Source organism: Rhodnius prolixus, unplaced genomic scaffold (genome assembly GCF_049639745.1).
Source record: "Rhodnius prolixus isolate KJV_2025 unplaced genomic scaffold, Rpr scaffold_5, whole genome shotgun sequence".
In the NCBI taxonomy this organism is placed as follows: Eukaryota; Metazoa; Arthropoda; class Insecta; order Hemiptera; family Reduviidae; genus Rhodnius; species Rhodnius prolixus.
The window spans coordinates 39,477,020-39,503,672 of NW_027411624.1; the positions used below are offsets into that span (position 1 = coordinate 39,477,020).

Below are 26,653 nucleotides of genomic sequence, written 5' to 3' on the forward strand. Positions count from 1 at the left end.
TTAATCACAAATTACTTAAAATAGGGAGAATACTTTTTTTTTTACTAATTCATTTAACACTGTAAACGCAGCTTATAGTAATTTTTGTATAAATACAATAGAAAATAAGAGATTTAAAAAAAAGCGAAACTTATTCAGTAAGCATTGGTAAGTATGCTAGGGCATTCATGCGCAAAAGTTTCTAGCTATCGATCGGCTAAGCCAGGGTACTCCCCGCAGTCGCAGCCAAACAACAAGCTGATCGTCAATACAAAAGCTGAACCTTGTTTGATTTGCTACTTCTTGTAGAAAGGCTGTAGAAGTTCTCCTGTACAGTGCGACAGTTTTACTGCGTGGAAGAGGATTCTCTCATCGCTCCATTGTTCCAGAGATGTAAGTATTTTTGGTTGTCTTCTATTAATTTTATCACAAAACTACTTGGTTCCTTAGAAAAAAAAAAAAAATGTATATATATTGTGCAAACTATAGATCCGGCTCTCCCTCTGTTGGCGCACTTTGAAATTTCATGATAAATTCCTTACTCATTCTCAATCCAATTTATTAAATCTTAAAATGATCTTATTATTTGTTATAATTTTTTTTTTTCTATTTTTAGAATTACCAATATTAAGTGGTCATATTAGTTGGGAATAACTCTGATACCCCGAACTTGATAAATCAATAGAACTGAGTGGGTGTGTGAAGTCACACAGTTTACTCTTCTTTTTTCTTCTCGTTCACTTAATAATTTTATAATTAAAAAGAATTTAATTGAACATATAAAAATAAATTCATTTGTTTTTAATTTTTACATAGGTATATTTCTTTTTTGTCAACTTTTTAAACATTATTCTTCTCTTTTACTATTTGATAAATGATTATTAGTTAATATTAAAACTAATAGTAAAATAATATATTCTAAATAAATCGTGAATTATAAAACAAACAAAAAAAACCTTTATTAAGATTAAAAAGCCATCTTTTGAAATTCATAAAGGAGAAAGGTCAATCCACCTTTTTTTTTCATAGAAAAGGGTACTGCTTTCTCTGTTTATCTCATAAATTAATTGATAGCGCTACATTGTTTGCATTATTTGTAAAAGAATAAATAATTGTATAATTTCGTGTACACAATTTATACGTTTTTGTCGTATCTTTTTTTATCTTTCACAATTTTTTTTATAAGAATCTAAAGGCGTTTCTTAAAATATCTAAAGATATTTTTGCATAGGGCTAAATAATAATTCAGAATACAATATTAATTCCAAATGATTATCTAAATAGCACTAAAATTATATTTAAAAAAGCAACAGAAAGAAAAATATTACTGGATCTGTCGAAATCATTTTGAGAACCTCAACCCGAATAGGGGTGTGCCTTTTGTAGTTTTAATAGTTTTTTTGTTGGTTTCCATCTTTTACTTTTTATTTTACAAACCAAGGGCTCGTACAATTTCAATTGATTTAATATTTTTTAAAAATATTATCATTTCTTATTTGCGTTATAATTTTTTTTTTTACTTCGCATAATTTCTAAAGGGACTAGAATTAAAATTGACCGGTATCTATATTTTCGAAGGAGGTAGAAAGAGGATCAAATGTGAGAAGACGTAGCTTTCCACATTCTGAATATTTTATCTGTAGCAAAAATATTCTCCTGCTATTTAAATGCACTTGTTTTGAACCCATAACGATAGGTTCAAGCCTAAAAGTCTTATTACAAAATAATACTATCATAGGTAAGAGTTTCTTCATTTAAAATAAAGTTGTCAGAATTTTTTTTAATTTTATAGTTTATAGAAAGGTCAAAAATATTGATTAATCGGGTTAGAATGAACGTTCAATAATTTTAATCCATTTTGGGGATTATTAAAACTACAATAATAACGGCACTGCCGTTATGAATTAAAATGAAAGGTTTTCGTTTTTGTCAAAGGAATAGTTAGTAGTTAAATAAATACAATTTTTTACCTTTATCGGTACAACGATGTTATTATTTGACAAAATAGTGCCGAAACCCAGGAAAACGATTTTTTATTTGGTTTTAATAAAAATGTATTTGATTGATTCTCAAAGGAAACATTGCCCACGGCTGTGAAACTAATTTATAGCCGTGGTCAACTCTGCAAAAGATTTACTTTACCTAAGAGGTAGGCTGTACATGGTAGCTAAGTGGTAGCGCTTTAGAGAAGGAGCGTGAGGAAATTGTCAAATAAGAAAATGTAGTAAAAGCCAACTTAGAGCTATTGCTGAAGAGGTGATCGCTAGAGTCCCTGCCTTTTTTTCCCGAAGAATCTAACTTTAGTGAAGCTTTTAATTACCAATTAATTAAAAAATTATTAAATCCTAAAGATGAAACCTGCTTATCAGAAAAAGAGTTTAATGACGGTGGGCATCCTACAAGTGGCAACAAAATAAGAGCAAAAAGAAGAGCATTCGTAGTGAGCCGATAGAACACACAATTGATAAAAAAAAAAGGAAATCACTAAAAAAGGAAAGCCATTAAATAACAGTCAAGAAGGAAGTAAAACGAAAAGAAAAGTAAAAAATGAGGATATAATTAAATAAAAATTTAAAGAAGTGAACAAAAATACAGATTATAAAGACGCAGATGGAAAATATAATGTAAAAGACGATACTGAAAAGGAGATATTAAAAAAAAAGTTCACAATATTTGGAAAAAGGATACTGTCGTACAGATGAAAGTACTGTAGGGTTTTGAAGCAAAAGAATATGACGTCGTGGATGAAAATGCAAAAGAGTCTGCTGAATACCAGGTATAAAGCAAACCCGAAGGAGAATCTTTGGCCCGACCGGAGTGTGATCAAAATTGAATAAAGGCACTGCCTTGTGACTAATAAAACTATTAACGTATATTGTTATAACGTTGTTTTTATTTCACAGGAACCAAAAATGAGAGTTTTCCCGGTTTTTCTGAAGAGGCTTTTCGTGGGTAATTATGTATTAAGTATCCGAGAATCAGGCATGAAGCATTATCTTCAGTATATCTTTTACTTTCCCAAATTGATTGCCATGTCAAGTCTACCAGTGTAGTTTTAAGAGATCTGATACATTATTTTTTAAATTGTCACGGGAGTATTTGGAGTATTCGGTTACTAATTTCACCACTTACGATTTTAGCGAGAGTCACAACAGTGATTATGTTCAATTTACACTCATTACGGAATTTTTAATTTTATATGGAATATTGGATGATGAACTTTTTTTTATCTTAAGATGTAGGTGTAGTATTTTGAGAATATAAGCACATGTAACATACTTTTTTATAAGAAGCTGGTATGTTCAATTGCGTTTTCTAAATGACGGATTTTGAGGTATTTTATCGTTGTCAATTCAACGATTTCAACAAGCGCCAAGATTTGCTTCACTTGCGAAGGCCTGTTTTAAGCACTTGGCGTATTTTTGTTTTTTTCACAGATCGAAGATTTTTAATCGCGGTAGACTACTTTAATATTTATTAACTGCGTAAAAATAAATTGCGTCATTCCCACAAATACAATTTCTGCTACTTCCGCTCCGAATAACAGCAAGATATTCTGCAGTGACTACCCACATACTACCCTCACATGACGTCCCAATTTTAATGAAGTAAAGGTCACGTGTTAATATCTACTAACTAGGGGTTCACCAGGTACAGAGAATCCCACGATCTTTACGCACTCTCCACCCCCATGATTGTTCTTCCATATTGCCGGGCAATTGGTAATTACAAGTCCGCCCTTGCCTAAAGGTCATTATAACAGTATCATTTGAGTTTATTGGTTTTTCTCAGACAACTGTATAACATTTCATTGAAAGCGCAAACCGTAAATTAGAAGTTATTTTCTCCTAATACGAGTACATTTACACATTTGTGGAAAATTTGCAATTAGAATTGTTTATATCGTGAAATACTCCTCACAAGTTATAAAATATTTACTAGAAAATATTGAACTAAATATATTACGTTCTAACCATTATAATTTTCATGAATAAAAATGCCAAATTGATTTTTTAAGATATATTTGAAAAATATATCTTACTACTACAATTCTCGATTAGAAAATTTTGCAAACTTTGAAGTTTGAAACATATATAATTCTTACTAAAATTATACAGACGGTAAAACTGTTCATTTCAACGAAATGATACTTTAGAGGAAACTACATTCTTTTACAATTTATTTATTTCATTTTTTTAGACGAACGCGAAAGGGAAGATACATAATACATAAGATAGTTCAGAATTCTTTAAACTCCATTTAATACATTTCCCTCAAACTCAGAATTTTAGCAACTCCAAGCTTTAAAATTATCATGTATATATCAGGGCGATAACATTTCGCAGACATCACTCTTTAAATGTCAACCAAATCACCGCACACCCCTAGAATGCCCTAAATTAATTTAGGCTATCGTAGCTATCTTTAAGTCACATTGTGCCTAAAAAATGTTCAATAAAATAATTGATAATACCTGTACACAGCAATATGAATTGTAACATCTCTGCAGGCTTCCATGTATGTACATTATTTCTCTGATTTTCGAGAAAAGCGTGGAACCCATGATTCTCCAATTTTGCAATTATAATCTTTTATGTTAGCAGTTAGTTCTGAGCCAAAGATTTCCTCGTCATCTTTTCCCAATCAATAAAAATTAGAAGATGTAAAGGATTTGATAAAAGATTTTAAGAAAAAAAAAGATTGTGTACAATTGATACTCACGAAGAATAATTAATTATATTGATCGTTTAAATTATACAACCATATTTCTTTTGTCCTAAATTATTCATGAAATATTTGGTTAAATTCCTTAACAGAGGTGTATCTTAGCATGCCAACAGATGCAAAAGTATAATTAATTAAACAGTAAAAAGTATAATTAATTTTTTTTAAATAAAAATTAGCTCGAATTGAAGTAAGTTTACTGGTCTTCCGTTCATTTGTGTCTATGACGCTAAAAATAGATGTTAAATATGTTTGATGCAGAAAAAAATGTCTGTAGACATTTGATTATTGATTATCTAATATGTTCCGTTTAGTTCTACGCAGAAAGAAGAAATTAAAAGTATATTTTAGAAACATTTAAAATTTCTTGTAACGTAACTGTGGGAAAACATTTCGAACCATCTTTTGTGTCGAAAAAAATAAAAATACATTTTGCGTATACTGTCTCTATTTTGAGCTCGATTGTTCAATAAAAACAAATTAGAATTGCTAAAAGTTTCAGCATAGATGTTCAGCTTCTTTAGTAGTTTTTTTAACATACATACTATGTTCTAATAATTGTGTTTAGTCACCACTAGGAGGAGATCTTGTAATCTTGTGGGCAAAATTTATCAGCTGAAAGTGCCAAATTATTCAGTTTTGGGTAATTTTCTCAAAAACGGCTGTATTTATGCATAAATCGTTATAAATGCTTCTTTTTTTTTGGTTCTCACAAAGATTATGAAGGACTGATGTACGGCAACTGAGTGCTAGCCATTTCAAATATTACCTACTATTTTCTTTTAAAAATACATCCTGATAGTTCAATGCCTTAACTTAATTCGGCTTTTCGGTCTTATTATTGGATAATTTTTTTGTTGAGACGGATTTAGTATTCAGTTATTACTCTACCTATCTGAAATGCACACTTGAGCCGTCTTAGTCACGACCATCAGTTATAAAGTGAACAACTTTTTTCGATGACGCACAGTACAATCACTGCTGCATTGTAGACAACGTGGACAATTTTTTGAATATAACTCAGGTAAAGATCTATCGCTTAGGTTAGAAATACTTTTTCTTCCATACTGATTTTAAGTGGAGTTTTAAGGTGACACGTTACTCATCCTTCAAAAAACACTGTTTCTCTTTACAGTGCTTCATTAAAGTAAAAGAACATTTGTTAAAATTAAACACTAATTAGAATCTTGAGAATCGAAGTAAAAAAAAAAAAAATTTGAATGCGTTCTCACCAGATTTTTGTTTTTATTTAACTTAACATTTATGTTCAAGGGCTACGGAGGGAGCGGGACTAGCTCCAGGTGGTGGAGATGACGGAATTGTTGGGGGACCTCGAACTCCACAGCAGATTGCCGCACAGAAGAGGCTTCAACAGACACAAGCTCAAGTCGATGAGGTATTTTTTGATATATGAATGCTTTTCAGAAGATATGATCAATTTTTTATTATAATTATTCTTCTTTTCTTTTTTTTTTAATTATTAGGTAGTGGATATTATGAAAACCAATGTGGAGAAGGTTCTTGAAAGAGATCAAAAATTATCAGAATTAGATGATAGGGCAGGTAAGGTGAATTCTCATTTTACTCTTGATTTTATTCTAATATGAGTGTGTCAATTAAATCCAGTTGAACCCTTATATTGACCTTTTCTCACCTTCTCCAACAGCCCTGCGCCTTTAATAATAGTACGATTTAGAGCTGCTCTCCATTATGAGTTCGGCAATGCAGTTGCAACAAATCTGCAAAATACCGATTTTAAAACATTGAAACCTAAGCGTACTATTAGAAAATACTCATTTCTTTTAAATATCATTTATTATTATTATGCTTTAGCTAAATTACAAATAATTTTCTACTTTATATATTATTTCAGAAATTCAGCATACGCGACGATAATGCAATCATAATTAAAATAAAAGTGTGGTACCTTAACAAGAAGTTTTGGCTTAATATTACTGTTCATGATACTTGAATAACAAAAGTCTGTTTTATTTTCAGAAAAACTAATATAAAGATGCTTACCATTCGAAGGAACTAACTCTTTTATTTATTTTTTTAAGTAAAATAAATTTTGATAATTTAATAGAATTCATATTTCTGACGCTTTCTAAAAATTTCAGATCATATAATTTTAATATTTTTCTTCCCTATAACATTTAAGTCACTTAATTTTTCAAATTAATCTCCTCGTCCATCTGAAATTCAGAGATGTTGCTTTTCAACAGGATTTTAAAAAATAAAAAATTTTGTTTTTTTTTGTAGATGCTTTACAACAAGGAGCATCACAATTTGAACAACAGGCTGGAAAATTAAAGAGGAAATTCTGGTTACAAAACTTAAAGGTAAGATTAACAGAACTTCTTTGTTTTTTCTTTGAGCATATTTTCTTGATTACAAATTTAGACCTCTTTCACGCTAGGTTTTTTTTTCCCAAACTAAAATCAGAAGGGTAGGACTAGGAGGAGTGGAAGATTACACATTAATCTGTAGCAGTCTCTTTAGACACTTTCGGTTGAAATACGGAAGGGAAGTTACTTTCAGAGTCCTTACTACCGTGCACTAGACGGAGCTTTTCACCCCGAAAGGATTGTTGAAAGTCAATCACTGACACTTCCTCTTTCTTACCTCCTCTTATCCACTTCCTTCTTATCAATGATTCCCAATCCAGAGGCCTTTCGTACAGTTGCAAATTATAGATTTTTCTCCGAATTTCGTGGAAAAACGAAGATAGAATATCCTTTCGATTTCCACTTCCTTGTAAAGATATGTCCACTGGTCTGCCAACCAGAGCCCCCAATCACTTTTTCCATTGTCAGATTAAAGATGGGAGAAGCTAGTATTAAAAAAATGAACTGCCTACTATTTCAGACTGGCTTTACGTCCAACTGCCAAATTTGGTGTCGCGGACAGAGCTAACGTACTTTACTGTAATTTTCTCATATTAACCATTAAATAAAATCCAAGGCCTAGACCGGGAATCAAACCCAGTTTCTTATTCTTCTTATCTTTGCGGGCCTCGCCTCTAACCACTCGGCTATCGTGGCGTCTGGAATTAAATATATTATAAACTTTACCTCACTATTGTTGGTAAAAAATGATGCCATTCTGTTAAGTAACAATGAAAAATGGTGAGGTATAGTTGGGAGGTGGATCTTTGTAAATATCGGATGAAAACCTGTTAATACTTCGAACACTAAAAGAACCTTATGTTATGCGGTTTCCTTCAAAAAAATTTATGTAAAAAACCTAATTGTATGAAAGAGGTCTTAATCAGAAAATAAATGAAATATCATATTGTATAATCTCACCAAAAAATAATATTGTATTTTTTTATCAGATGATGATCATAATGGGAGTTATAGGCCTTGTAATACTGGCGATTATTGTGGGTAAGTTTAACTAAACCAAAGAGCTTCAAATTTACTTCTTTTTTGTTTATCTTTGTTTTTGTTCTTTCTATTTATTTACAATGCATAAAAACGTCACAAGTGCCATTGATGGTTGCTCGGATGGTAACCTAAAATTACTACTTGCATGTAATTATTCTTGAAAAAAAAATTAATATATTTTTTTTCTTCATCAAATATATTATAAAAAAAAAGAAAGAAAATATTTCCAACATATTTCTCTCATTGTGTCATTTTTTTTTGTTTCTGTTTTTTCACTTTTCATTCTTGTACATCTGTTACGATCTGTTAATGTTTTGCTTCGAGTTTATGAAAGAAAATGCACTTGCATACAACGATCAATAAGTGCGTTTGATTGTAAGTTCAAATAAATAATTATATAATATACGTAAAAAATGAAAGAAAGTTCATATTTATAGTATTGATTAGTTATAAATAACTTATTACTAAAAAGTGAAACAAAAAAGAAATATATTTGTTGTCAACTGTTTTTGTTAAGTAGTAATTCTATGAATTTTTAAAATAGTTCATATAAATGTAAATACATATATAAAGTTATTTTTATTTTTATTTTTTTTTTCGGGCAATTGAAATGGTTTTTTTTTTATATATATATTATACATAATCATGTTAAAAAATGTTAGGTATTAGTTGATAATTTAAATAATAAGACGGTAAAAATAAATCCATTTCGTTAAATTTTGCTTTCGACGCCAACAAGAGTGCTTGGGCTTTTGTTTTGCAAATAACAACTATTTAAATAATTAATATTTTTAAAAGATATTCTTGCCAACTCTGAATCATAATTTGTTTTCAGTTTGTGTAGTTTTTATTTTTATTTATTTCGATTCTATTCTTTTTATTTTTAATATTTACTTTTTATCCATTTCATATCGCACTTTCCTTTGGGTTTGAGATTAACTCTTTCTTATGTACAAATGAAATCTTTATGGACTTATTGAATTAGCTGAGGTTTAGATATAGAATTTTGGGCTAGATTCATTGCGCGTGTCCCTCTTTATATGGCAGAATAAAACATTTTGGTTTTAGGTGATTGTAATAATCTATTTCTTTCTCTTTTGTTTTTTTAATTGAAGAAGCTTGATCATTTTCATTTAAGGGTCATCACGCAGTCCTTAATAATGGCAATATTCGAAGTTGCTACACGCTAGTTACACTTATACTAAATTACTGTTTAGTTCCTTGCTAAAAAGTTTAAAACCCTTATAAATCATATCTGGTCAACCTAAAATTGTTTTTCCCAAATCTCTTATTCCTCAGCTGTATAGTGCCCTGCAGATCATTAGCATTTCTTTGGCCTATTATGCAGCAGTGGTTACCCTCTTATTCTTGACCACATACAATCCTCCATTGAAACAACTTTCTCGGGAGGCTATCTACGTACGGCTAAACTATATCAATTTTCAATCTGCCGTTATTGTTCTTGCTGTAATCAGTTTTTTTTTTTTTTTTTTTTTGTCAGAAAGTGAGCCAGTCTATTACAATAAGACCTGTGGATATTCTCAAACATTCAGTACATTTTGTCATTTACTGCTTAGGACTTACAAGTGATTTTTCTTGCAAAGTCTTATCAACTAAAATCATTATCATTAACATCTTAAAATTGGAGTATTAGTGTTGTTTTTGGGAATATCTAAAAAATATATTTCTTGAACTGTTTTTTTGAATTTTAATATGCTTCTATTTTGATCATTGGCTGCTAGTTAATAATTTTGCATAATCCAAGGTGCTCTTCATTTCATAATGGTGCTAGAAAATTTAAAATCTTAATCTTTTCATATTTGCTTCTGTTTGGTTTTCAATAGGGACTCAAAAAATATTAAGATATATTACTTATTTATTTTCTTCATGTAAATAAACATTCTCTTGAGAACCCTGCTTTTTGCTTTTGTTGTCAATTTCAGCTACTCTTTGTGGGTTAAATCTAAATTCAACTGTCATATTCTGTTTTTGTTTTTTATTTTTGTTATTTTTATTAATTATTATTGACGATATTCACGGTGTTAATACAAAATTTCTAATAATTTGTTGAAATTAAAAAATAAAGTAATGTATACAATGGATATGACTCGAGACGATTATCAAATACTTCTGAATTTGCAACAGATATAAAATCTTTTTCCTATTTGCGTGGGCGTTATTTGGGCGAAGACATTATTCATTGTTATTATTTGCCCGTGATTAGGGATCAAACCCTCTCTATCCAAAGATCTTCCGGACCTGTATGGCTAACCCAAAGGAAAATAACAACAGAGCCCCTCAAATCAAGTCATGCACAAAAGGCCAGTCCAGGACATGAGCATCATTGGTTTAATCTCTGGCTTAACAAATCAAACAATTATATGAAGTAGAAAAAGCCTACGCATTCCGCCGCCTACCTATTTCGACTAAAATCCTGTATCTCATACTGACAATCTTCTTATACAAATCCCCAGCGAATCTCATTTTGCCAAGATACCTATTTCGACTTAAATCCTGTATCTCATACTGACAATCTTCTTATACAATCCCCAGCGAATCTCATTTTGCCAAGATACCTATTTCGACTAAAATCCTGTATCTCATACTGACAATCTTCTTATACAAATCCCCAGCGAATCTCATTTTGCCAAGATACTTTTTATTAACCACAAAACCAAGCCAGTACGGGCTACAACCAGGGTCTGAAAGAAGTGCGTGTAACTTGCAACTTCATCTCACCGTCAACCCTGCATCGCTAATGGGCTTCCTGATTGCCGATAACCTATTGAGCTTTTCTTAAAGGATAAATGTTGCAAAGCTGTATAAGCTTAAAATCTCTACATACTTTTGCAAGCAATCATCTCTGCCCGAAGAAAAAGAGGTAGAGGTGCCAAATTTGGTTAGCCCATCCACCTCCTCGTGGCTCAAGATCCCCGCATGACCTGACACTTATAGAAAATAATTGTCAGATGTCACTCCAGTTAGACCAAACGTCAACCAGACCTCCCTAGAAGACCTACATTACGAGAATGGCTAAAAAGATAGTCTTTTCAGAAATTATTTGGTATGGGAAAATGTTCTGTCATTGTTTCAACAGTTGTGAAAGAATCTTCGCTTAACAGATCAGCAATTCCGGAAACCGATCTTACCTGGGCCAAGTTCTTCCATACATCACTATTTCAAAAATAAATTTTCCAATTACGAGGGGCTGTTCGTATTTAATTTTTTTTTTTTTTTTTTTTTTTTTAAGATTATGTCTTAAGTTGAGTTTACATTTAATTTTTTGTTAATTAGTCAAATATTGCTTTCACCATCCCCTCATCTTATGTTCTCTAAACAAATTTAAATAATAATAATAAATTAAATAATATTAATAATTGGGAAAACTATGCTTTGATTCACAAAGCACGCTTTAAAACTTAATCTTAAGGCAAGCACTCAATCAGTTTTTTGAATGCGATTATAAGCACGTTTAGCATTCGATTATATAATCTAAAAATTAAAAAGAAATAAAAAGTTTGCTTTTACAAATATTTTAAACTTTAGAATATTAGATTATAAAGATTTGAAAAATCTATCTTCCATTAGTATAAGTAAAGTTTATAAAATTATGTCCCATTAAATTTTGTAAAATATGTATACTTGCTTTTTGATAAACATTAGTTGGTAGGTTGTGTAAAAAAAATGTATTTATCATTTTTATAATACTAAAAACGAAATCAAATATAACAGTTATTTAGTCAAATTTAAAAGAAACTATAACAAATACATGAGTAGATTTATGTACAGGGAAACCATTATAAACGTGAGACATACTAATCCTATGGCACACACCAATGAAGGAAAAATTCATCTTTAATTAGTAAAGATTCTAATATTAAACGCCGAAATTACTTTTTTTTTTACATTAATAGCTGTAAATTCTTGATTGATCCTAGTTTGGAGTGGAAAGAATTTATCTTATAAACAAACTATTATCTGAAATGTTGATATTTTCTGTTTAGGTCCGCAATCATAGACGGTATCTGAGATTGTACAGATGTTTCTTTGCTTTAACTATGACCAGTTTCTTTTTTTTTTTTTCTCCAGCATTCCAGCATGCTTTATCAAATCTTTATAAAAACTTAATTATTATATTTCAATTTTGTGGAAAAATTTTCTCTGTGGAAGATGTGGATGATAAATTTTCTAAATAAACTTGAAGGATCTGACATTTGAGTGAAGTAAACGATCTGGCGGCTAAGTGCATGCTAAGAAGATAATGGGGAACTCAAACAAAATACAAACAAAAAAAGAAAAAAAGGGCACTATTTCCTAGGCTGCAATAGTTTGAAATCCAAATGCTTAGAAAGGAAAATGTTTTAAAAGCAGAAATCATGGAAAGAATAACGGCAGGCTTTTTTGCTTTAAATGGTAATTAACTTTAGATCATTCTCTCACGCCAATTACGATTGTCATATATAAAGAAGGCTGTTGATGCGAACGGAAGTCGTTGAGTGTTGGGTACTGTCAATAATTGGCGCAATGATCCAGAAGTGACAGGGAGAGAAAAAATATTGAAAAAAACTGAAGAGTCAGCGTATAATGATGAGTTTTTCGAACTACTAAGCTTAGTCTGTCTTGTTGCCTTCATTGAAAAAGGAAGACTGCGGAAATTGTCAGAATACAGATTACTCTTAAGTATAAAAACAGAACAGGAAGACATAAAAAAAAAAAAAAAAAAAAGAAGACTAAGAGGAATAAACTTCAAATACAGGAGCTCTTTTTGTCCTTCTATTTCAACCGTTTAAGAATTGTATTTCTTAGTTCAAAAACCCATCCATTATATCCAAAAACTTCTAAACATGGAGTCAATGGTATATAAAATTAGGAAGCAATTAGTTTTTGTTTAAATATTCTCAAAAAAAATTAAGTTTAATGATAAATAAATATTTTAAATAAATGACGTAGCCTTCTCTAATGTTTGGGCAGTTTAATGTTGTGCAACCTGTACAATTATTCTGTTCTAATTCAAGTAGTCGTCGTGCTCTTGGTAATAACAGCTTTTTTTTTTTTTTTTTTTTAAAATAATAGCCTAGGTTTTCGCTAATTCTTATTATTAATTAAATGATACGAATTGAGCCTGTTAGGAAAGTTTAGAAAAATTATTAAATGAGATTAAAAAAAAGGTATCTAAGAACTCTTAGAACTGGCAAATCTTGTTAATTTTCCGATAAAAAACCTTATTGGACAATCTAGGTTTATGAATTCATTGGCGACTAATAGTAAAGTTAAATTAAAGATGATTTTTTTCTCCTCTCGTGGTATGTGCTTAAAAGCTTAAACAAATTTAGAACTTTTGAAATATCTTGAGAATTTTAGTAGCATAATCATTATATTTATTTCAAAATTCAGAATTTTGTTTTTTTTTCACGAAGCATGCACCTTTATATAACGTTTATTGGCATCATACAACAATTCATTTTTTATTTATTGAATAATTTTTATTAATTTGTTTTCTATTATTGAATTTCTTACGCATGAACATATTCGCATATTTAAAACTCTTTACATTTATCGCAATGTTTGATCAGAATTAAATGTTATTTTAGAAGCAACTTTATATAAAACACTAGGGGCAAGAAACGGAACGTTCTATTTATTGAGATATTGATTTTACCAATTGCCTTGTAAAAAGATTCTAGGGTAAAAGTGCAAGGGCAGTTCTTTCCCCCTGGTCTTTTTCAAACATCCCTCTGGCAGTATACGGGCTGATGTAAAAAAAAATAGGACGCTGCTCCTTTATTATTCTGTCCAAACGATTAAAAACAGTACTGAGAATTTCAGGATCTCATAATACAGTGCTTTCTTAGAGATTTAAAATCAATGAAACTAATGAAAATAATAAACAAAGAAATGAAAAATTACTTTCTGGAGGAGCGGTCAAAAATGTTTTTTTTTTTTTTTACAACACGCGAAGAATTAAACTTACAGCTAGGGTTTTATCTTTTTCTTATCTTCTAAACAAAACTTAAAAATACCAAAATAGTTGGTGTCTTATTTGGCAATATTTAAAAAAAAATTAAATCTGAGCTCTAAGGTCCAGTGGTGCCCGAAACATTTCAGTGCACTGTCAATATCTTTGGACGGTGTTCTCGCAGATAGAAAAGACTATCTATCATCGGACATTGCGCTGATGATGAGGCTCTTAATTATAAGAAAAGCTAGGGGCTTCCAGCTGGACTCGAACCTGCGTGGGGTAGTGTTGTTTAATCCAGCGCACTAACTAATCTGTTCTTGTAATTTGACAAAGTTGTAAATTCAATATCTCAAAAGTAGAAATTAATTCAATATTTTTGCAACCGAGTGAAAATATATTTTTGCTTTGATTTGGAAAATTATGAATGCAATAAAAGTTTTCGACTGCTTATTTTCGTTTAAATATTTATACTTAACATTTTCTACACTAAACAAATTATTCGGCTCTCCTTTATTTTATAAGAAATCTATATCATAAAATTTAAGGCATGATAAATTTTAAATAAATCAGCAATTTGTTGCGCTAGTTTTACATTTTTTGCTTCTTTTGGAATAACTCAGTTTTTTTTTTTCTGTTTTTAAATAAATTAATAGATTAGCTTAATTAATTAAAATAATTGTAGATTTTGAGGTAAAATGAAAGCCATATCTATTCGAAAAATTTTGTAGACATAATTTAAAACCGAAATTATTTGCTTATAAGGGATTTAATTTTTAAATATTGAGTGGAATGAATGCTTTGTAAAGAATTACTTATTAAATGAAATACTTAAAATAATATAGCAATTTTATAATTTGCTTGTATTTTTGTTGATACAATTATATAGGAAAAAAAATTCGCATTTTTTTATGCACTTGTATTGCCAAAATTAACTAACTATTAAAAAAACTTTTTATTTCAATTATATTGGTTTGAATTATTGTTCCATTAATGGCCTATTTAAATGCATTTAGAAAATATGAAAAATATATGCACACAGGTATTTTACACTATTTAAAAACCAAGCGAATCTTGAATTGTAAACATCCCAATGTTTGAAATTTAAAAAAATATATAACATTTATCCAAATTTGGTTTTTTGTACAATTTAGAAATTTTACCTTGCCAAGTTTTATACTAAATATTTAAGTGTGTGCGTGTGTGTGTTTTTTTTTTAAATTATTTCAGCACTTGCTTAGTTTTCCTTAATTCTTTTAAAATCGTTTTCTAACTTTTTCTATTTATGTGCTTCTTAAGAGCATGAAATTGTATTTCTTCTTTTTGAATGATCTTACTTTGCAATTTTCATTTGCATTATTGCTTACTTTCTTTTTGATTTGTTTTATCTGAATCCTGTTTTTACATTTCTTTGAAATTTATAATCTAGAAACAAACAAATAGTATTTTAGAATAATCCAACCCAAAAGGAATTGCTGGCTAAGGATTCATAATTATTTATTTCTTACGAGGGAACAATTAAATCATTTAGTTACATGCAATCGAAGATATTAAGAATTAAAAATTTGAAAGGAAGTATATCTTGGTAAAGAGCAAGAGTCAAGAAAGTGCTCCATCTAGTTTATTTGTTTATAATAAGGTACCTCTTTAGTTCCCGCCGACTATGAAGATCACAACTTTTTCCTTAAGTGGTTTTTCGTCTTATTGGAAAATCTCGTTCAAAAAGTAAAGTTCATATTTTAAGAAAACTTACTGGTTTTAGTTGTTTTTCACTTAATGGCATTTTCTAGAAAGCATCCACAGTAGAATGGCTGGATAGATTTGCTTAGGAACATCTAAACTGACATGCTGCCGTCATTATTCTACTTATCTCGCTTGATAAGTGTAAACTTTGCGTGAATCATGCTAGAGAAAGTCATAGTAAACGTTGAGCTTAAGTAAAGAAAACACAGCAGCTATTATTCTGATTCAATTCTGAGAGAGTTTGAATCGAGAAAATCAGTTCAGCGTTCGACTCCTAGTGTCGTGTTCATTATCTTAGTTGATACTTAGTTTCATATCTTCATACTTAGTCTCACAAAGAATAAATCTTATAAAAAAATAAATTACTCACGATTCTAATGGCTCGATCTTTAGTATATTCCACACTTTACAATTGTTTATCTTCTTTCTATATTGTCGACACCAAACCCTTTGCATTTTACAACCATCTCTTTGATGGTCTTTTGAAACCCAGCTGCTGTTCACACATTTTGAAGAAGGATTTTCCATTAAAAGTGAGGTTAAAATTTTTTCTAACTCGAAGCTCCGAATCTTATCTATTTTTTAAGCTACCAAAATTTTAGTGTATTAGTATTAAACAGTATTCCAACTCATTCTCATTCAGCTACATAACTTGATAAATTTTCAAAGTAGAAGTCCTTTTCTAGATTTTTCACAAGTCATCAGCGAATACTACCGTCATGCGCCATTTGATTGATTTTATTTATTGCTTCTTTTAACCTGATGGGTACTTGACGGATTAAAGCGAATACATTAAAAAGAGAACCGGCAAAACGATTTCCGTTCTCTGGTCAACTATTGAGAGACTCTTTTGTCTACCTGTACGCTTATATTCTACAGGGTCATTCTCGCCTGCGTGATAATCGTCGTTGTTAACCGCAAATCATACTTTTCTGCGGTCTATCTCAGATATTCGATCACATGCCGCCACGTTATCCAGTAAAGTTGTAGGTCCACATTAATTCATTTAATTTCCCGTTTATTTTTATTTTTAACGATTAGCGAAATTGTTTTATTATTTTTGCTTAATTTTTCTAAAATTTTTAGTTTGAATTTTTTATTGCAATATACTAGTTTAAATACGATAACATTTGAGGTGGCAACTTGTTTTGAAAGTTTTTACTGAAGAGCTGGAAAACAAAACCAAAGGTAAGCCAGAACATTTGGAGGTTTCATTCTGTTACAGCTAAATTCATGCCTGAGGAGAAACAACAACCACAGATGATGGCACCACCCATGATGATGCCACCAAACGTTCAACCAGGTCCAGTTGTACAACCTCCGCCGGCTCCACAACCTGCACCTGCAGCCTCTACTCTGCACAAACCAAAATAAGGATAAGCGAATGAAAAGAAGTAAAAAGAAACAATATCCATATTACTGGCAGTTGATGATATTCAATTTAGAAGATTCTCCTTTTCTTTTTTTATCCTTACATTTTTTCAGTGCTTACTTCTATAAAATGTTTTGGTTTTTAAAGAAAAGAAAGAAAGTAATAAAAAATATTGTCATTACTTTCATGTACTTCTTCATTTTTAAGTTCCTGATATGATCGACTTGTTGAACACTTAAATTAATATTTTCAGTTCACTATAAAACTTACTACTCTTTGATTTAATTTCGTATTCGTTATTACCATTATTATTAAGACTCTTCTATGTGTATACATTATCCATTTTACTGATCGAAAAAAAAGCGTGTTTCTTAAAAAAATAAAATAAACAAAAAAAATGAGAATATAAAGAAAAGAAGGAAGCCTTAACTTAAAAACGGACTATAGTTAAAAATTAGAGGGCATGTTTTTATTTTAAAGGAAAGAAAAAAAGAGAGAAAAGATCAGCTACACAACTAAATACAATTATAATAATTCAATAAAAGCACCAAAAATAATTGGCTTTTTGTTACAAATATATATAATAAAACTAAGTATATATAATAATACAAACAGTAATTTCGTGAGCCCGTAACCTAAACTCGCATGATAGTTGAAAAAAAAAAAAAAAAAAAAAATATTTTTGTTTGGTAAGAACCTGTCCGTATTTGACAAATATTGTTAAATAATTTTAATTTTTTTGTTCATCATGAAGTGGAAAATGCCTAATGTTTTTATTCTCTTTTTTTTTTTTTAATTAATAAGTAAAAATTCCAAGACCCTGATTGGTAGGTATCATTATTTAAAAATAAATTATACTGCAGTTGTAGTGGTGCAATTTTTGATGAGATGCACTGTCAAAAGTAAAATGTTTCCATCATTTTCTTAATGAACGCTAAATTTCATAAAAAGTTTGAGAAAAATATCTTACGGCAAATGATCCTGTTTTCTATTGAGACTTTTCATTCTTCATTTTATTATTTAAAAAAAAGAGGTTCTTGTTTCGAGATAGATTAGTAAAGATTTCTGGAGCTTATTATAATGATGGTTAATTAATTTAAACAAAGAAAAGTCAGGAAGAAGAGAACCGTAGTTGTTTAGGATGTTGAGTACATCTAAGGTTTTCACTTAACGTTTATTACCTTAAATGATAAATAGAAGTATGGGTCCTTATAGGAAAATATCTCTTGAGGTTTCAGTTACCCGTTTAAGTCTCTTTGAGTTTACTCTTTGCTAAATTCACACCCCATATTTATCGGATTGAAATATGCATTCTAAATCAATAATAAGGGTTGGATAGTGATAAAGTGGAGCTAAGGTAGATCATGCTTTAATTAAGAGAACATTGGCTCTTCGGGAAAACTAATCCCCTAATTAGGGCTTGGGGAAGAAACCCAAATTTGAACTCAAGATTTGCATGAAAACAGTACTAACCACTGGTGTATCTTGCCAGCGCATATGCCCATATAAGATATTTTCAAGAAGTATACAGTATCTTACTTGCAGGCCAAGTGCATTTGTTTCCCTAAGCGAATTCCCAATGGCGTATTATTGCTATTAAGCTCATTGATTTTGGGTGACATAAGTACATATTTAATTCGTAGGAAAAATTCATTTCCTAAAGTTGACAATTTGAAAACATCCTTCAGACTTTTTTTTTTTAAATTGTACTTGCATCTAAAGTTCATAAAAATACTAATCAGCAAGGCTGACTATTCTAGACGTCAACCCCCCAAAAAAAAATTTCAAGAAGTGGTGCAATGGGATGTACACACATAATTTCAAAACCGAATACAGGAAAATTATCTTACTGAGTATGGAAGTGAAAATGTGTGCTAATCGTAACTTTAAATGTATTTTAAAACCATAGAAAACTTAAAATTTAATAAGAAATAAATTAGTAAACACTCGATGGCACATTTCGGGTCAAAATCATCTGGGTAACGTTAATCAGAGGTTTTGAGGTCAGTAATATTGCAGAAAATAATTAGCCCTTTGAATATATTTAGAGTGCTAAAATTGTCTTCCAATTAAGCCTTAATTTTTTTTAGATCAAAATTCCATTTCGGAAAAAGGAATACTTCTTATTTGGATTTGCAGATTCTAAATAAATGGATTTGTTTCAAAAATGAAATATTCCCTTAAAGGCAACAAACATTTAGAAAAGATTAAAACAAAAAAAATCTAAATGAAATGCAGTATGATCTCATTTTTTAAAATTCATATTACCTACTAATCGACCAAATTATTTATGTTTTTTTCTTTAACTTCAAACTAATGTTTAAAATATATTTTGGGTGGTGGGCTCGCCTTCTATGTATATATAATTTTATCATTAGTTCTTAGCAAGTAATCAACAAAAACTTTAAAAAAAAGAAGTAAAAATAACACTAAAACGAAAAAAAAAGTAAACTCTACTGTTACCAAACATTAGAAAATATAGATAATTATAACGTTTAGAATGGCAAAATTATTTTATTTCTTCTTATAGTTATTATATTGTATTTTGTTATAATATATATAAATATATAAACAATTAAATATTTATATTTCACTTAGTTGAATAAGTTTATAACAAGCTTTAAATTTTTATATTTGTAGTAAAAAAAAGAAAAAATTCACTTGTATCTAAAAAGAAAAATGAAAAAAGTGTTTTAAATTCTGCGTAATTAATTATAATAATTAAAGTGAAGAAATTAAAAGAATTACATAATTCACTTTTTCAATCATTTTTCGCAATCAAAAAAGTAAATAAAAAGTGAACATTGGTTTTTCTATATTTTCATTAAATTTTTCTTTAAAACGAACAAAAACTTATTTGTAATAATAATCGCACTATTTAAATTTCCCTTAAAAATATAAGATAAAAAAAAAAACCATTGTAGTGTTAACAAATTAATTGGGGTCATTGTGTAAAAAATAAAATATGATAAATATTAAGCGATAAATTAATTTAAAAAATAAAAAATGGAATAATAAGGGAAATTCGTCATTTTGCCTAAAAGAGAAAAATTAAAATTTAAGTAAATTAAAAAAATAAAGTAAATTGTAAAATATATTATTTTAATTTTGCTTCAAAATATTGTATCATACAATTTAAAAAAAAGAGGTAAAGTGGGTTTCAATAAATAACAAAAAGCTTAAATTGAATAATTAATTGAATTAATAAAATGAAAATTAAAAAAAAAATGTAATCATAGGAAAGATTGTAATTACTGAGTATAAAAAATTTAGAAAAATAGGTCACAAAAAAATATATTGTTGTTTAATTATGAGATTTATTATTTGCGTAATTATTAATAAAAGAAAAATGAGAGGGAGGTCCTAATGTATAAAACAAGAAAAAGAAAAGAAAAAAAATAACAATAAACTGTTTAAGTTACAAGTATTTTATTTAGATTTGTTGGTCTAATTAAATTCAGTTTACGTACATTTGGTTCAATAATTTTTTGTAGATAGGTAAGTTTTTAAAAAGCGGCATTGCCAAACCTTCTCACAAAGTAAAAAAAAAACTGTGCCAATTAAAATCACGTAATGTAAAATAATTTTTAAAAAATTTAGTGTGATCACACGACTTTCATTTACTGCAGTTAATTGTACCCTATTAATATGTAGTGAATGGATACTGTAGAAGGAGACGTGACATTTCTACTCCCTCAGAACATCATCAAAAGAAATACTTCCTAAGAAAACGTTATAAACGATAGTGATAAGCCAATAGAATTATCTTGCATTTAGCATTAATGCGCAAAAATTAATAACAAATTGTTTTTGAGATTGTACATAGACAAGATACATACTTGAACGTTTTTAACGTACTGTAATTTAAAAGAGAAACTCCTAGCTAGACTTTTTAAAAAACTTTTAAAAGTAACATTTTAGGATATACGAGTTTGTACCATTACTTTTATGCACGATTTGGTCTTTCGAACTGGAACCCTACCAATAACTGAACATAAATAGTATATTGACTTTACATTCTAAAAGCTTCGTCACATAATACACGCTACCTAGTAAGTAACTTAACTCTTCATTATCTATTTATATTTGTACTCACCAAATGCCACCACAAAACTTGTCACAACATTCCAATCCTCTTGTAAATTTGCTCTCAACTATTGTTCAATCCAACCCTTGAACACGACTGAGACGCCCCTGGCTTCGTGACCAAATGATCGACCTTTGAATTTCATCACTAGGATATGATCGCCATTCATGTTTCTCAAGTTGAATATATTTTTTAATCCCATTTATTTGTTGTGCCCTAGTACAGTTGTTCCAACTTGGAATTTTGATATTTCATGCTTTTAAACATTATTTAAACAAAATAATACAAATAATGAGTACAATTAACACTTTTTGAAGATTATCGTCAAGATACAGAGATGTGTGATTGAGGATTATCACAATGCTGGCTGGCTTATGCGACAAATCGTCAACTCTCTTGGCGTGCTCCTAGAAGTTAGGGGGGATTTTGCCCTCCGCCTTAGAGTTAAAAACCTTAATCGTACTAGGATTGACTGGATCTAGGAAATCAAAGCGTTATGATTTTCTATTATTTTTATTTTTATGCAGTTGATGATAATTAAATTACCGAAAATATCTACGTTCACTAATTTAAAACTATATTAAGTTCAAATATGGGCACATTATATATATAACAGATTTGGTATAACATTGTTCAAAACATACTCTCTATTCAAAAACTAGCAATAATAGATAGGTAAGATTTCTTACAACAATATTTAAGAAAATCTTTGATAAACTATTTTCATATGCTCAGTTTGTACTTCAGTTAAGGTTTGTTAGAAGTCAAACTCATTCATCAATTTTATTCTCTGATTCTTCTTTGAGTTTTTCAACAGATTCTCTTAATTGTGCTACTGAATTCAGCGCTGATAATCCAATAGTAAATTCTTGACTACCTTCAGGTTCTAATGATAGAATTTTTCCCGATTCTTCCAATATATCAGCAACTTTTTTCATTTCTGCTTTAAATTTATCTAAAGTTAATACTCTATATTCGTACTGGCTTCTGTTGTACAGCAATAACGCCACATGAAGTTCGTACAATGTCACTCCTAAAGTTAGTAAAGTAATTAATTAACTAATGAAGGAGAAGAGAAGCCCTAAGCTGACCAAAGCCCCAATGAGTACGATTTAATTATAGGGGTAAAATTGGTCTCTTAAGTTTAAGGACATTTTATTTTAAAACTCTCCAGTATTCAAAATATTTAAAGACTTTTTACAGCATTTAGAATTTTATTGACTATGTACCTCTCACTCTCGTATATCCAGGTTCAATGACATCATAGGTTTGTAGCAAGTTTCTACACATCTCAGCTTTACGTTCCAGTAATATGTCAGGTAACATGTCAAGACTGTAGCCTTCAGCTCTTCCATACAACAGCATAAGTTCATGCCATAAAGCTAATTTGAAAGCATGCCTCGGATGTAAGAAGCTTTTATACTGCTTCAATCGCTACAAAATAAAGGAACTATATTGAAATGCACAAGTTACAAAACAATAAATAATTAATGCAAAGCTTAGGCTCAAAGGAAACAGCATTTTAGTACCGAAGTCGAAAGATTTTTTTTGTCTTTGTGCTGCGTAGTTAAGATATAATTCTCTGATTCTTGGTAAATCTCTGGGAGCCTTTACATCGAGAAAAACAATTCTTTATTAAAAAATAAATACTATAACTAGTTAGACAGGTGCCACCTTCGCAGTACTGTTCTATCGAAAAAGTTATAAGTTGTAAATTCAAAAAATAAATCTTAAACACTGGTATTTGAGGCAGAGCTGATTGCAAAAATCAGGTAGAGAACCAATTCTAGAGTCGTCATTTTCGCAAACAGTGAGGTCTTATTAGCTATTAAGACCAAACAGGTTAATTCAAAGTTGATAAGTAACTGGCATTAATTGCAAATGGTTCTTGACTTTGCTAGGGCATTCAGAGCACACTGGTGGTGTAATGAGCCGGCAGACCGACTGGGTTGGGGTATCCGGGCAATTTCGTTTAAGGGACAATCGGATGGAAGTCACAAAGCTTTTTTCTCCTCTTTCTCAACTTATTGAAACAGCTCACTAAGAAGCCAAAATTTCCGTTTTATAAATTGGGGGTTTTAATGTTGATAAGTGATTAGTAATTATTATTTACCTTCTCTGCAGCCTCTATTTTTTCTGGACCAAATGGAATTTGTTCCAGTTCTTCAAGTTCATCCTGAACCACTTTATAAACTTTTTGTACACCGGCAGCAGTTATTGCATTATCACATAGGTTACAATTCCAAGGGGCATCATTGTCTGAAAATATACTTCTTAAATTAATAATCTTAATTAATTAATATCTTATAAATTATTAAAACTATTTTAGAAAATCTAAAATTCAAGCATTAATATTTTTTAATCAACTGCTATAATTTAATTGAATTTACGTAGTAATTGTATGAAAGTTTTAAAAGGATTGTTTAGAACGCTAATGCTGGCAATAAACTAGTACTTAAAGCAGTGAAGTCAAGCAAACATTATTCCTTATTTGAAACAGCTGATTTAACAAAAAGAAAACTAAAAACAACCCATTAAACTTACGTAACCATCCAACATACCTAGGGGATCAGCAGAGAAGATGAGTCCGTTATCGCATTTTGTACACTTAAGTGTATTTAAATGAGTGCCTAGTTCAGTTGGGTCCGAACATCTTTGACATTGACAATGAAAAAATTTTGAATCCCACAATTTTACCCTACGTAGTAATGTTGATTCTGTACTTCTTGTATAAGAAGAGTATAGCTCATCTCCTTCTTTTACTGCTACAGTTGTTCTCACAATCATCCTGTACAAGTAGCCAGTCCTTGTCAAAACTAGAGGCTAGCACCAATGGGTGTACTTAATGGAGTAAATTAAATTGTTTGTATTAACTGTGGTATTATTTATTTATTTTTTATTTTTGCAATTAACGAAAAAGTTCTGTTTAAAAAATAGCAAAAACGCCACAAGTTAAAGAAAATCATGGAGTATGTCTAGAAGTGCATCATGGGTATGGATACAAATTACTAATTTTAAATTTTAGGTGAAAACGAGAGAATTTTTTTTACCCTCGTTTTCTTTTCTTACATTTCTTAAAATAAACACTTCAGGAGCAATAAACGAGAAAAGAAAGAAAAATATATTTAAATATAAATTAATGACAGAAACATGAAAAAAAGCAAATACTTACTTATGTTCATTTAAAATCTTAGAATGTGTTGTATTTGCCACACAGTTATGGGACATAATTGCTAGTTTTGGATATAGGCCTCTAATTGAAGAATATTCTTCTGTAATTACTTCAAAACAGTTCACTTCTAGAATACCGCATACTTTTTGTATTGTATCTTTTTTAAATCTACAAATAATCAGCAAAGTAAAAAGAAGAAAAAAAGAAAGAGTAAAAAGTATGAAGTAAAGATCGATCATTCATTACCTGCTTCTCAGCTTACATTTTTCATATAAAAAATCAACAACATTGATCTGTTCAGCCGACCAAAATTCTGGTCGTGCTTTACGATCATTGGTATGATCTTCCAAGACAACCACTTCATCATTCCATCTTGTTGCATCTCTTTCAGATTCCAATAACGTTCGTAATACTGTAATACATTCTAGTTGTGCAGAAGCATCACCATCTAGATTGAATTTTACACCAACTGAAGAAAATATTGCACATTCATTTTTGCTGTGGATCTCTTGTTTTGAACACTCTTCATTGCATACTGGCCACCTAAAAGTAAACAATAAGATAACCAAAAAAAAGGTAAAAGTATAAAATTGATTTTGTGACGTTCTATTTGGTTTTTGAACAATATTATTATACCTCTTATTTTTTAAATGTGCAGATAGAGAATGTTTAGTTTATTATTTGATGAATTAAGAAAATCAAATTAGAAATTTAAAAGTAGTTAAAGAATATTTAAAAGAAAAGTTAAAAAGAATTAAATCCAAGGTCTTATTTTTAAAGAAAACATTATTAGGATTTAATTACTTATTCCATGTGGATTCTGTTAATCCAAGAGAATGCTAATACATATACTTTTATGTTAGATGCCTCACATCAGTAGTGATTTTTCTTTCCTTGAATTCCGAAATTTCGGCAACACATTGAGTTCTCACACACACACACACAAAATTTGCAGAACTGTTATATTAATTTTAAAAGCAAAAACAAATTTAGGGATAAATTTAGAGTAAGCTGTAAGTTTAAAGAGAAGCAGTGGAGTGAACGTTTTCCATAAAATTTTATAAGTTTCCAATAAAAATAATGAGATATTACTATACCGAAGTTTAAGAAACCAAATTCAAGAAAATCGCTCTAATAAATCCGCACTTTCTGTAGATTTCAGTATCCAAGGAGGTAAAATAGAACAAAAAAAATAGTTAATAACTTCAAGTTTCCTGCGATTCATCGATTCAAATACACAAGAAAAGAAAAGACCTCAAAACGTGTATTTTCGATTAAAAATCCATCTCAAAAAGATGGCAGAACTTGTTGTAGGTGTAAAAGAGTGCAAACTGCCAGTGATTATATTTTACCTGCACTTATTGCAAGTTTTAACTTCATCTAGAGCCTTGTGGCATCCTAAACAAAGCAGAGGACTTCCAGATTTTGGACCAACTGAGAATGCTTCTTCACAAAATATTGCTTCACCTGCGCTTAAATGGCACGCTGCAGTACAGTACCTATAAAAATTAAAAATAAAAGTGTCACAGATTAACAAATATATGTATCCTATATATATAGTATAATATACCCTTATACAACTGTCCTATCTATTTTAATGTTTTTATAAAACTCAAACATACCTGCCAACTTTATTGTTCTTTTTAACAAAAAATTTTGAAACCATTCTGCTTATTTCAATGCATTAACCCAATTAAAATGAGAAGGCAATATTCCTCTGAACCCTAACTTGGTAGCTTCAAAGTTAAAGAATAACTATTTGTTTTGATACTCATAGATTACTTTTTGGCAATCTTACTCGGTACTAAAATAGATTTTAAGATAAGTAGCTTTATCTAGTCTATTTCCGTCTAATAATTCCTAATAAGCTGCTTTAAAAACATAATACATAATAAATCAATAACAAACAGAAAATGCATGTATTAAATACACATTGTGTAATAAGAAAACTTTTTTATTATTAAACGAAAACTAATAACTGGAAGAAAAATTTATCTAAACTCACAAAACTTGTATTACATGAAATTTCCTTTTTATTTTTGAAGAAGAATGAACGACTTGAAAAACTGTAGATTAAGAAAGTACAAATAATTGACTGGGAAGTAGGCCGTAGTGTAGGAATTTGAAAACTTATAAAAATCTTTAATTTTATAAAGAATTCCTTTAATAAATGCCATATTCAGCTACGAGAAATTAAGTTAAAATGTGTACAATGATCACAAATAAGTCA

The 26,653-nt window shown here is 29.7% G+C and overlaps 2 protein-coding genes and 1 long non-coding RNA gene across 3 annotated transcripts; 1 reads left to right on the top strand and 2 right to left on the bottom strand.

The window, feature by feature from the left end:
* The first annotated feature begins 186 nt into the window (after window positions 1-186).
* nSyb (neuronal Synaptobrevin) lies at window positions 187-20,591 on the top strand. The gene is made up of 6 exons (XM_074136180.1): window positions 187-372; window positions 5,977-6,100; window positions 6,189-6,267; window positions 6,967-7,046; window positions 8,042-8,093; window positions 17,018-20,591. Coding segments are annotated over exons 1-6 (486 nt in total). The 5' UTR covers window positions 187-370; the 3' UTR covers window positions 17,167-20,591.
* On the bottom strand, window positions 6,261-8,346 carry LOC141458348 (uncharacterized). The gene is made up of 3 exons (XR_012460893.1): window positions 8,013-8,346; window positions 6,727-6,899; window positions 6,261-6,443 (listed from the first exon to the last, which is right to left on the bottom strand). It is a non-coding gene; the product is annotated as an uncharacterized lncRNA (long non-coding RNA).
* Window positions 17,588-26,348, bottom strand: LOC141458315 (SET domain-containing protein SmydA-8-like). The gene is made up of 8 exons (XM_074136120.1): window positions 26,046-26,348; window positions 25,776-25,922; window positions 24,670-24,966; window positions 24,424-24,591; window positions 23,813-24,039; window positions 23,365-23,510; window positions 22,481-22,685; window positions 17,588-22,284 (listed from the first exon to the last, which is right to left on the bottom strand). Exons 1-8 carry the CDS (start codon window positions 26,087-26,089, stop codon window positions 22,022-22,024), a joined length of 1,497 nt encoding a protein of 498 aa, XP_073992221.1. The 5' UTR covers window positions 26,090-26,348; the 3' UTR covers window positions 17,588-22,021.
* Window positions 26,349-26,653: the final 305 nt, after the last annotated feature.

What these genes read in the sequence shown, in the direction of transcription:
- LOC141458315 (XM_074136120.1), bottom strand. Translation starts at nt 26,089, where the DNA reads ATGGTTTCAAAATTTTTTGTTAAAAAGAACAATAAAGTTGGCAG. An exon ending in AAGATTTTAAATGAACATAA is followed by an intron (nt 24,040 to 24,423) that starts GTAAGTATTTGC and finishes CTACTTGTACAG; the next exon opens with GATGATTGTGAGAACAACTG. An exon ending in AAATAGAGGCTGCAGAGAAG is followed by an intron (nt 22,686 to 23,364) that starts GTAAATAATAAT and finishes TTTATTTTGTAG; the next exon opens with CGATTGAAGCAGTATAAAAG.
- nSyb (XM_074136180.1), top strand. An exon ending in TCTGGTTACAAAACTTAAAG is followed by an intron (nt 7,047 to 8,041) that starts GTAAGATTAACA and finishes TTTTTTTATCAG; the next exon opens with ATGATGATCATAATGGGAGT. An exon ending in AATACTGGCGATTATTGTGG is followed by an intron (nt 8,094 to 17,017) that starts GTAAGTTTAACT and finishes ATTCTGTTACAG; the next exon opens with CTAAATTCATGCCTGAGGAG.